Below are 11,923 nucleotides of genomic sequence, written 5' to 3' on the forward strand. Positions count from 1 at the left end.
CTTGTGATTACAAAATAACAAAGGTAAAACAGTATGGTACTTATACAAACAATTATTGAGATTACATTTACAATAACTGGTTTTATCTTAAGATATTTGGATGAGAAATGCAATGTTTAAAGTAAGTATAAAATCCAAAACAGAGATAAAGTTATTTTATATAAAACATGTAGCCATTCCAATGCAGAAAGACGGGGTTCATGGTGGGCCTTTTTGTAACAAAACAATGAGGAAGACATAAAATCCTATCATATAAATAGACATTTTACTCTTAGTAAGTAAAGGACTCCTTCCCTGAGTCATTTTGTTAATGATAACTTACTGTCAGCTTGTGTGCAGTAATTTAGATGGTGTAATAACATGTTTATGTCATTGTCTATCATATGATAACCATTTTTTGGTGCGTCAGCCTGTTTACTTCAATCCGATCCTGAAACGTGAGACAAAAACTGATGAAAAACTATTTTAGTTAAAAGTTAGAATTTGTTTGAATAGATCGTAGACGGAAAAGGGGTAGAAGAACAAGAATACGATTTGGTTGGTTGTGAATGCCTTGAAGAGATGTATAAACGTTCATGCAAAGCAGATAACAGCTGACCCCAGTGTATGCACTGCGTTGTGTGCCTTGAATTAGCTCAAACAGTAAAAAAAAAGAAAAAGAAATTGGCAGGAATGACGAAGCAAAAATATTCAAGGACATACCCAAAAATAAAATTTCCCTTTAGGTTTAAAACATCTTCTCAGTTATCTACCTCTTAGACCGCTTAGGTGCTTTTGAGAACTGCACTTTCAAAAGCACAGACTGCCGTGAATTGATCTGTGATTAAAAATATGTATTAATTGAAATTGAATTATAGGTGTTTCACAATGAATGTGTTTTAAAGCAGCAGTTACTTTTCCTGTTCCAAGTCATCTGAGCGCTCTATGTGAAGCAGTGGGTGGTCCCAGCTGCCGAGGACCACTCCCTCACACCGGTTCCCGCCCCTGCATTCCCCTCCCTCTGCAAAACAGGAGTCCTACGCAGCTCCCTGGCCAACCACTCTGCTCAGCCCAGAGGTTCAGCCACACAGAAGAAAAAGTTAAAATCAACTCACAGCAGAGGAGGGAGGGAGAGAGGGGGAGAATACGCCCTGGAAACTTGGTTGATCGAGAAAAAGGAAAGGAGTGACAGAATCCTAACAGACTGCAAAGCTGGGACTGGAAGAAGTGCTTTTGGGCCGGGAACTGGACACGTTTTTCAGGATGCTCAAGCTAGAGTGAGGCTTCTTGAGCGCACAGACTGCGCAAAGGTAAAGATGCACGTGTTTTATTTCCCCAGACTAAACTGAATGTTTAAAAAAAGTGAGTTTATGAATTTTGTTCCTATTGTGCTTTGCCTAAAAAGTGATTGTAACTATAGAAATTCACTTACCACAAGTTCAACAAAGTTTAAAGAACTAAATTGCGCTAGTACCAAAGTTGTGAATTCAACTTTCCTGAACTTTTCCAGTGTTTCTCAAGAGCGTCTGTGATATTTGAAAGTGGCAGCAATGTTGTCTGGTTATCATAATAACTTTATTGATAAAAAATAGTGTAGCACATGAGCAGTGGGTGTGTACCCACAGCCACCACATAAATGCTGACTTGACTGCGCAGTTCAGTTTCCCTTCAACTGCACACAAAGCTTGTTATCCAAGGTGCATCAAATTCCGGGACCAACTGCTTTAGAGAGACAATAGAGGACCCTCATATAATTTCTGTCCCTTTAAGATAAGAAGAGATAATATCTCATCATTCTTTGTTCGTGTAGTGATTTGAATAATGTGCAACATGGTTTTCTTGTATGTATATATATACATAACCCTAGTGTTTGGGATAGCAAAAAACTTTTTTTTACATCTGCTGTATCCCTCTCACAAAAAAAAGGCAAAATGGCAAAAAGGCTGATGTCGGAGTTAGGTTTGTTTGTGTGGATAATATTGCACAGGTGTTTTTCTTATCTGCCCAACCCCTTTTACTGAGCCTTTACGAGTTTAAAAAGTAAAGGTAGTTCCCCTTTGTAAGCCTGCAGCTACAAGCTTGGGTGTGGATTCCTCTCCTTCACCTCACTCCACCCCCTCCTTATTTCTCCCTCCCCTCTTGCTTCGCTGTCTCCTCGGAGAGGCACACCCTTTACAGCAAAAAAAAAGAAAAAGACAGGAAAAGACTCATACATGCTGCAGACGGTCGTCTCATACAACAGTCCTTAAATTGAGTTTCCTGGGGCCTCGAGCATAATGAAAAGCATTGATCATAACTTTTTCTTTATCTGTGTACTTGGTTATATAGAGCGCAATCATAATGAACTTTTAAAATCTCATATATTGGTCTTTTTAATGTAATCTGTTGTTGTGGAATTCGGTGATCTTTTCTCAAGGTTGATATGAGTATCCATTGTTGCCCCTCCCTCCAGCTCAAGTTCCAAAGTATCAGTGCTGCTCTGCACTGAGGAGTATAAATCTAACTACGGCTAACTTATTAAAGTCTTTGGCAGACAGAGATTTATCACTGTGTCTTTTACCTTGTTCCTTTAACCTGAGCTCCTGGCCAGAGTGTGCAGGAGAGGAGAGTGAGGAGACGACGAGCAGGGGGGGAATAACCAAAAAGTGAGTTAGTGAAGGGGGATGGGCGGGGCGGGGGCGAGGAGGGGAGCAATGGAATGTAGTGGTTTGGAAAGACAAGCTAATTGAAACCAGGCTTGAGGCGTAGAGGGGGACTAAAAACTTCACACATTTGCAGAAAGAGAGAATTTTGTTTTAAAAACCCAGAAGTTGAGAAATGTTTGTTTTTCCGACTAAAATATTTTGAAGGCATAAACGGTCTGTTGTAGGTGAGGTTTGAACTAGAGTCCTCGATGTCTGGTCTGCTTTTCAAGTGATGGATTTGTTCATGTGGAGAAACAAGCCGATAAAAACAGGCTGAATCCTTTGTTGAATCTTACGTGAGAGTCAAATTTGCCTGTGTGCAGTTGCCCGTCCTCCACAGCGCTCTGCCTCAGCCACACCCAAGAGTCAGAGGAGTTTAGAGGAGTGTTAGAGAGAGCTGCTTTTGGTCTGCGCAGACTTTTCTACAATGGACACTTAACTAATGCCGAGTGTCCCATAGCAATGAGTGTCTGGCATTTCTCAAATTTCTCTTGTCAATGTGATTGATTGTGACACAGACTGCTCAGAAAGCCAAATGGTCTAGTGGGCCTAAAGGGTTTGGGTAGTCGGTTTTCATTTGAGTTCAAATATGTTTAGTGTTCCAAGCATTTCAAACATTCATGTTTTACCTGGTGATGACACGGCAAATACAAAATTACGATACTATTTAAATACATTTTATCACTGCAGCAGTTTTGAGGCTATGTTACTGCAAGATATCACCCTAATTAATGCCAAACATTTGTAATGGGAAACATTTTGAAGAAGCTTTATTGATAAAATCCTGCTCAGTCATCATGGCCGATATTCAGCTGTGACGTGCCTTTATTGGTTATTTTATTAGACTTGCCACCCATGTGATGAATAGCGTCTTTACTCCCCCGAAGTAGAGGACATATGTCTTGACAGTTTAGAACCTCAGTTTGATCTTGTCAAAAATCATGATCGCAGTTTTCCACCATAGCCACTTTATATACTTTCCATTGTAGACTGGCAGTACAGTTTCGAGGAGCAGCCGTGCCAGTGTGAAATGGAAAGAAACTGGTCTCTCGCACACTTCCTCTCCCATTTCCTCATGGGTTTGTTGATTGGGTGGTTGGAAGGAGGGTCAGCACGGAGAGGCAACAAGAGGTGGATATAGTGAATAACCTGAAAGAGGGGAGGGTGAACGCGATCTAACTACAATGTTCTTTTCAAAATTTGCCTTTATCTGAAAGCAATGTCTTGGACATCCTGGAGTTCTAGCAGACTCCCTGAAGTCTTACCCTAGAGGATGGTTAAAAAAAACAATAGGGAGCATTTATATACACAACTGTACCAGTGAGGGACGTTTACTTTTCTTCCAGCTGCAAATAAACATCAAACGGCAGGGTGCGATTTTAGTCTTTCTAGGCAATCTACCCAGCAGCCACTCCCTTCTCATCCATCCACTGCTGGTTTGGAATGTTTCCGCATTTCCTCCATTGGCTCTGCAGAGTGCCTCTCAATTAGCACCAGCTGACTTGTTGTTGAGAAATAGTGACTTGAGAGGTATGATGAGTCATCACAAGTCCCACGTAATACCCACCCATCTATAGGCATACAATTCACAGGCTATATTAGCTTCAAGCTTGGTGGGACTTTAGCGAGCATGGAATTGAAAAAATGGATGTGAACGATTTTTCTGATGACTAAGTAACTTTCACCAGTGTTCAGACTAACATACCTACTACTCAACAATACATCTTACTGCACTGCCTGGTGTCCACCCACTTCCCTTCTGACCTGCACCCCAAACCCCTTCAAACACCATGTTGTTGCCATGCACAAGGAACGACATGGAGCATCTGTTATAAAGAATCCCTTTGGAATGAGGCACACAAAATGTCAGGGCAGCAGGATATGGAATGTAAATTTAGAAATGCAGCTTTGTTTAGGCTTTCTTTATCTGGCACAAGATTCTCAAGGACTGCACTCCTCAGAATCCAACACGCTTGTGTTCTAAACAACCCTACACTCCTCTGGTGTGTTGTGAATACAGTTACTAACCCGAATGAATGTGCTTACAGTTCTAAAGCTAACGTAGTTTTCTGTCTATATATACATTCTGCAGCCATGGTATCCATCTAGCCCCCTCTTCTTAACCTTTTTGCCGCCTGCTCCATGAATGGACTTGCATTTGTTCTTGTTCAAACAACAGCTGTGGAAGACTGAAACGAACCCAACTGCCATAGTAAATTGAGTTAAAGTCAGACGGATACACAACAGGGCCTTTATGAGACTGTTATGGATGCCTGCAGGCATAGACTGATATCTTAAGTATATGACAGGGCTGTAAAAAATTCACCCTCGTTCACTTTCTCTCTTTCTAGTTTAACTAGTTATGCAATATATCTCATCGCCAGAAATATGACTGCTTTTCCCCATCCTACTTTGAAGTGCTGGTTGCAAGATGTTTTTTGGCTCTGAAACTAATCATAAGACTCTCTCCAGGATCACTTCTCTTTTCAAAACTTGTGTAACTTTTTGTAACTCTTCTCAAATATGTTACTGTTGTGATCTTTCAATTGTTAAGTCATGTTTGTGGATAGACCAACATTACCTATAATGTCGTAAAGGGATTTCCAGGTGCTACACAGTTACGGGAGGTTATGATCGTTGGATGACGAAATAATTCCATGTAAAACTTTAGCATAGAAAGAAAAAATTGAATAACCCCTGGGAGGGGAAATTCAAATTGAGATCGTGCCTCATTGGATATTTGGGGATGTGACAGAGAACACTGAGTCATATCAGGACACATGAGTTATCTGGCACTTACCAGTTCAAACAGTATTCAGACTTTATGCCACTGTCCTTTTGTGAACTTGAGACTCTACGTATAATTTACATGGAAATCAAAGCGTTGTCGAAATGTACTCTCAGCACAGCTCCTGGTCTGGTTTGTGATCTCATAAAAGTTAGAGAAGAGTGTTTTAGGGGTTTTCATTAGATTTTCCATTTGGTGCGCGACCTTCTGCCAAAGTCACAATAGTTTAATCAGCAACAGGCCAAGTTGGCGTCAGTGGGCAGACTTTGGTCTTCTGCAGGACTTGTGGTTTGGTTTAGGGCTATGTGGACTATGGAGTGCAAAAAATAAGCATTTATTTTGACGCACATTCCTTTTATATGCGTCACACATGCACGTCCTATCTGCCAGTTTGAGGGAGGAGAGAACCCTCGGCTAGGCCTGCCGTGTCTCTTCTTGTGTTTACTGCACTTGCTGCGTCAAACTACAATGCAGAGTTGAGAACAGGCAGTCTATTTTGTTTTGACAACCCCAATGATTTGGTTACTGCTCCTCTCTCCCTTTCCCCCCTCTGCACTGAAGCCTTTTTATTTGCTCATAATCAAATCTTATCACTCACCAGCACAGCTGCGCCTGATTCACTTACGATTGAGCTTTAATCATTGTCACACTGTTCCTATTTTCTGTCAGCCAATTTGATTGGATTTGGCAATCAAACGGATCAATTGATTGGAACTACTTTGAACAATACCTAGTGTGCTGCGACCTAGTTAGGAACAAAACAAAAGTCTGACATTCAGGCTTGTGCCTTCAATGCAAAGAAGGATATTATGGAATATATTGATATAGACAGCAGTGAGGGTTTTACTGTTGTTTGTTTCATCAATCAAATGCCAAAGGTTTTCAAGCTAATCATCTCAGAGGTCATTCATCGTTTCAGGATGCAGTAAAGGTGCATGTCTGACTGAACTTGGAATTATTGTTTATTTGAGCAGAACCTGTAGGTGGGGGAGTGTCGTGGACTGACAGCAGGGGAGTGGGCACTCAAGCAGGCTGCAGGGTGGGCAACATAGAATGAAGCTAGCTACAAAGTTAGAGAGAAAGTTGACATTTCTTTGGAGTTAGTCACTGTGGGGAGAGGCTGGGCTCCCTTCCAGCTGGACTGACGACTCTATCAAGGAATGTGTGTGACTGGAGGCCTGGGTGGGGCTGTGCACTGAGCTGCTCCCTCTGTAAGCACAGCACATAGGTCCGCCTCGTGGACTGTGGTATTCCTAGTCTTCACAACAGCATATGTTTCTATTTGCTCTCCCTACTGGTGGTGGCCATGTTTCACTTTTCTGTGCATACCTGTGTGTATTTATGTATTTGGTCTCAGCAAGGTATTGCGTACCGAAGGTGTGGAGACCAGTTTTTTTCTTCTTTTGAGTATGTTTACTAAGATATGGCCCTTGTGAAATGTTTCTCATGCATTCAACTACTTTAGCTTTTACTACTGTCATATTTTTGGATGGCGCTTTGGATGGCGCTTTGGATGGTGCAAATCACATCAACCGACTAAAATCCACCAACAAAATAAGAAATGTCTCTTTTTACAGAGATGTCAAATACAATTTATCTATTTCTGATTTGGGCATCACTGATATAAGCCAGGTCTCACTAATTTCCAACATAAGCTTTGAAAAAGTGTCCTTCAGTAGGCTGTCTACCTGAATAACACCCCAGCACAATAGTCTGATGAATGTGTCTCTGTAACTAGAGTATGGGCTGGAGAGTGTACACAGCTGTTGTGGCACAAGTCTCTCTACACAAACATAATGACACCCACATACTAGCTGGCATTTATCTCAGCTCTGTCCCATCCATTTTGGTCTATAGGACCAGCTCAAAAAGGCAGTCAACAACAATGCATCCTTGGGCAAAACTCAAAGCATTTACATGCTCTCTCGCCTCCAATATTACTGCTTTTAAATGATTTGCTCACTTTCTATCTGCTGCATTGAGTGTTTGACAAAGGTATTTAAAGCCTGTCTGTTTAAACATGGGTTCACTGTCTCACACAGTTATTTGGCATAATTTTCACCATAGTAATGAGCACTTTAGTGATTTGAAAAACCTGAAGAGGGGGAGGTTAATGATGGGGTATGAGGTCTGTCTAAGAAGTATTTTCCTGAGGGACATGTTCCCACCGGTAGATGCCTGTCTCTACACACATCAAGTCTGGTTCTGTTTATGCTGAGACTGACAAAGAGAAGGCTTTGTTTTACGATATGCCGGTAGGTTGTAGCAATAACCCTTGTAAGATGTTGGGGTAGTTACAGCAAGTAAAAGTAACAATGACTTGGCATGCAAAATTAAGCATAGAATCAACATAATGAATACAATTGCAACAAAATGCTATGCTTGTCTCCTAGAGGAGAACTAGAAGTAGCACTGGATTTGGTGAACAGTACCCTGGATAGACATTGTGTTAGTGTGTTCGTCTACCTCCTCGTTTGCAGTCATGCCAAATAAGCACCTGGATGCATTTACTTAAAGGTGTTTTTGCTTAATCACTTTCTGGTGACAATATTGCTACTATGGGTTGGTTAATTAGACTGTGAAGGCTCTGATTGATCATGGAAGGTCCATTGAGCATATACACAAAAATTCTGCGGGTAAATCCTGATTGTGTGTTGCTATATTTCATGTGGGGACACAACTCTCAATGCAATAGTCACCCGTTGGTAAGGGATTTATTTTCTTATCTGTCAAATATGCAGCTTAAACATGGTGTGTTATAGCACCATAGATAGATAATTAGTTCAGGATGGACTTACTCTGTATTGTCCATGATCATTTGATTTGTTAAATCATTGTAACTAAACCCCCATCTCCTTGTTGTTTTTGTCAGCAGAAGTCGAGAAAGAAGGACACAGCAGCAGACTGAAGCCTTCGGCATTGCTTGAGCAATCCAAGGTAAGTGTCCTTAGACTTGATGCAAACGATTCACACACATTCAGTACACAGACACCAAACCTCTGTTTGAATGCTTGTAAAAAAACCTCTTTTGTCACTGTCGTTCAGCTGTGAAAGGCCTGTCTTGTGGAAACCTGACACTTCTCTGCCTCTACTCACTGTGCTTCCTCTTGCTCCCCTCCTTCCTTCCCCAGTGACCACCTGTTCTACTGGGACCCCTTTCTTATGAAATAACCTTACCAAAAGCCTGCCAAACACACAGTTTTTAAGTGTTTGTAGCCGGCAAAGGAAGCTAGCCGAAACCAGCCTCTGTAGACCAATAACAAGTCATAAGAGAGCGTATCCAAAAATGATCCGTTGTATCCCCGCTGTCCCCATATCCCCCCTAGCTCAACACACATTCCAGGAAATAATCAAATATGATCGATGGCAAGCTCTCCATTTACCTTTCTTTTATCCCTTCATGCCTTTTTTCCAAAATTCTTACTTTGTGCGTCCTCCAAATATGTTTTAGATGACATCACTTATCAGATTTAAGGACATGTGACACCAGGAATTTCACGCACTGACATGAAATTCAGAGAAATGAAAGGGAAAGAATACAGGACTAGTTAATTGCCATGTTGCCTGATCACTTTGAGTAGTAGACCGTCTGCCTGTCTTATGATCTCAAGAACAGAGCCTTGCTTATTTAGCATCTGTTTACAACACAATCCATATCTAATACTATGATATTGTTGGATCATTATTTGGAATAATCTGTTCTCTAAACTAGTTTCTGCTTTGTTATGGCATATTCAAAGCTTGTTTGAAAAGGGATGACTGCTTGAGACCCAATCCCATTTCACCCCTTGCCCCTTCCCACATAGGGGCAAGCATTAGCAGGCTAGCAATTTCTCTAACTGAACTTAACTCCTCCTCTAATAACAAAGCATCCTGGCAGGGTTTTACACAAACCCCTGCTAGCAAATTGAAGCTGTGTGCTTTTGATTCATATGTGAAATAATGCAGAGCAGCCGAGCTTTCAATTTCAAATGTTATTGATTCATCTGCATTACCTTAGATGTTATTTGTCTAGTATAGGTTTGTCACTTAAGTAACTGCAAACAATAGCATTGGTTTATATAATCTCAACAATGTTATTACAATGACATCCCCGGCAAAACTGTCTCATCTGTTTATCGGTGACTACTGATGTTGGTTGTTTTTTTTACAATGACTACTGATGATGTAACGGCTTCTTGAAGGGCTGTCCCAATTCGTAGGGTAAGATTTCAACAACTACCCCTTGTGACTCCTTTCAAAGGGGCAAGATAAACCTCTTAAACAAGGGATAGGGGTAGGGCCAAGGGTTTAAATGAGATTAGGCCTAAATTTATGCAAGAATGAAAAGGGATTGGGAGTAACAAGGATGCCCCATGCAGTACTTTAAGCATTTGAGGAGACTCATCAGTGACAAAAAAATAAATGGCTGTATTACCTGCTATTCTCTGAAGATCCAAATGTATGCTAACATTTCACAGAGCCATTTCACAACCATACATCCCCCCTCTTTACTCACTGTCTTTCAAGCTCACTTTCATTTTTTTCTAACAATTTCCTTTCTTTCTAACTTCCCCTATTTTCCTTACTTCCCTCCCATATTGCATATTACTGCAGTTTGTTGCCAGAAATATGTCAAAGCTGTGAGAACAAGGGTGTTCCTAATAGTTATCTATCATGGAAAGCCTCTGAGCAAGTATTGTATTTGATGCATTTACTGTGATGGATACTGAGATGTTGAAAATATATTTTTCAAGCTAATTTGACTAATGAAAGGGAAGAAGATCAGGTTGTGGATGCCTTTAAGTGGTTACCATCATCTTTGGCATGAAAGTTATCCATGACGGGTATTATCACAGTTAGTGTCCCTGGCTCATCCCATTAAGTCCTCATTGTCTGATATATCAAAGCATTGCAAGCATTTCCCAGTATTTCCAACCATGCAGGACCAGTCTATATATTGTCTTGCTTTAATTGGTTTATTATGTGAGAGTGGATGTTTTTTTTACTACAATGCATATAGACAGGCAAGAAAAATTTAAGCATGACTGTAAACTGGCTTTATATGAGCTGATGTAAATATGGTCAATTGCTGCATCATTGTGTGCTTATAGAAATAGACTCTAAATCATAATCAGGAATTTCATAAGTAACATGATATGCTTTTGTATTGCTGTGTGCTCCTTATATGTGAACAACTTGTTGAAACAGTGAATTTCATCAATACAATAATCACAAACATATTGACAACCTAGATGGAAAGTGATGTGTCACTTTCATTAATGAGCACAACAAGATGCCTTGGTTTGCTTTGTGTATATGAGCATAAACAAATGTGTACCTGTTGTGGTATGAGAGTACTGTTTTTGTATGTTTATGAGAGTGTATGTTTATGAGAAGGTGTGGTAAAATGATCATGTACAATATATGTTACTGTGCGTGTGTGCACTTCCGTGTGTTTCCAAAAAGCAAGACAGTTCTTCTCATTGTTGTCTGTATTGCTATTGGGGCAGGGGTGTAGGCACAGGATCAGGCTGCTATCCTCTAGACAGGGTGTGGTCTGAAACCATAAAAGATTAGAAAGAACAAAGCACCTTAAAGGGAGTGAGAGAATGGTTTGGTGTATTGAGGAGTTAGAGGCTGCATTGTCTGACAGGGTTTTAACACCATCTAGTGTTTAATATTGGATACTACAAGCTAGACCCCACTTCTAGCTTGTGGAGATACAACAATACTCTGTGGATGTAAAGTGATAAAAAAAATTGGGCTGTCACATTTTTTCTGAATAATTATCACTGTGCTTTCTTTATGTAGGGAAAACCAAGGTAGACTTTCCTGCGCACAGAGGCTGCAATAGTGGAGAGCAGAAAAAAAAGGTATTTGATGAAGTAACAATACGTTTCTTGTATGTTATATATTTTTCTTTTATACCCGGATGCAGATGCATACATTCGTCCTAACAACCTTCTTTTCTTTTCTTTTTTTCAAACCCTAGATGGCTGAAGAGGAAGAAACCAGGGAAGTGCTCTTTCCAGACTGGGAGGGTGCAGAAGAAACTGGCTTGACCATTGAACGGACGAGTGAAGGAGACATCTTTGTAAAGGAGGTGAAAGGAGAGTCAGCTGCAGCACGGTCTGGACAAGTATATGAAGGTAGAATTTTAAATTTTGAATTAAGATTTATCTGACCAAAATTCAAAGTCATCACTAGTATTCTTAACAGACCTTTATGGTTCTGCCTCCACTTAAATCGCAGGTGACCAAATTGTGGGAGCCACTATCTACTTTGATAACATGAGTTCAGAAGAAACAGCTGACCTACTAAAGACGTTGAACCGCCACAAGGTTGGACTGAAACTACAAAACAAATCCCCTTGCTGCTCGCCCTTGAGCACACCATGTCGTTCACCAATGGGTACACTGACATGGGAAGGGAAGACCCGGTTTGGAGGTTCCAGTCCAGACATCATCCTTGTAAGGTTTTTTTCTTTGTA

At 40.7% G+C, this 11,923-nt stretch overlaps 1 protein-coding gene across 2 annotated transcripts in view; it reads left to right on the forward strand.

Moving 5' to 3' along the window:
* The first annotated feature begins 1,058 nt into the window (after positions 1–1,058).
* The window catches only part of ahnak (AHNAK nucleoprotein), a 32,217-nt gene continuing 21,352 nt past the window's right edge, over positions 1,059–11,923 (forward strand). The window contains exons 1-5 of one of the 2 annotated variants that reach the window (XM_062393772.1): positions 1,059–1,289; positions 8,324–8,388; positions 11,245–11,306; positions 11,426–11,582; positions 11,686–11,903. In XM_062393772.1, coding sequence (XP_062249756.1) covers positions 11,426–11,582; positions 11,686–11,903 — 375 coding nt within the window. In that variant the 5' untranslated portion in view covers positions 1,059–1,289; positions 8,324–8,388; positions 11,245–11,306. The remainder of the gene's footprint in view (positions 1,290–8,323; positions 8,389–11,244; positions 11,307–11,425; positions 11,583–11,685; positions 11,904–11,923) is intronic. The other variant, XM_062393771.1, reaches the window with a different exon arrangement.

Source organism: Platichthys flesus, chromosome 8 (assembly GCF_949316205.1).
Source record: "Platichthys flesus chromosome 8, fPlaFle2.1, whole genome shotgun sequence".
Lineage (NCBI taxonomy): Eukaryota > Metazoa > Chordata > Actinopteri > Pleuronectiformes > Pleuronectidae > Platichthys > Platichthys flesus.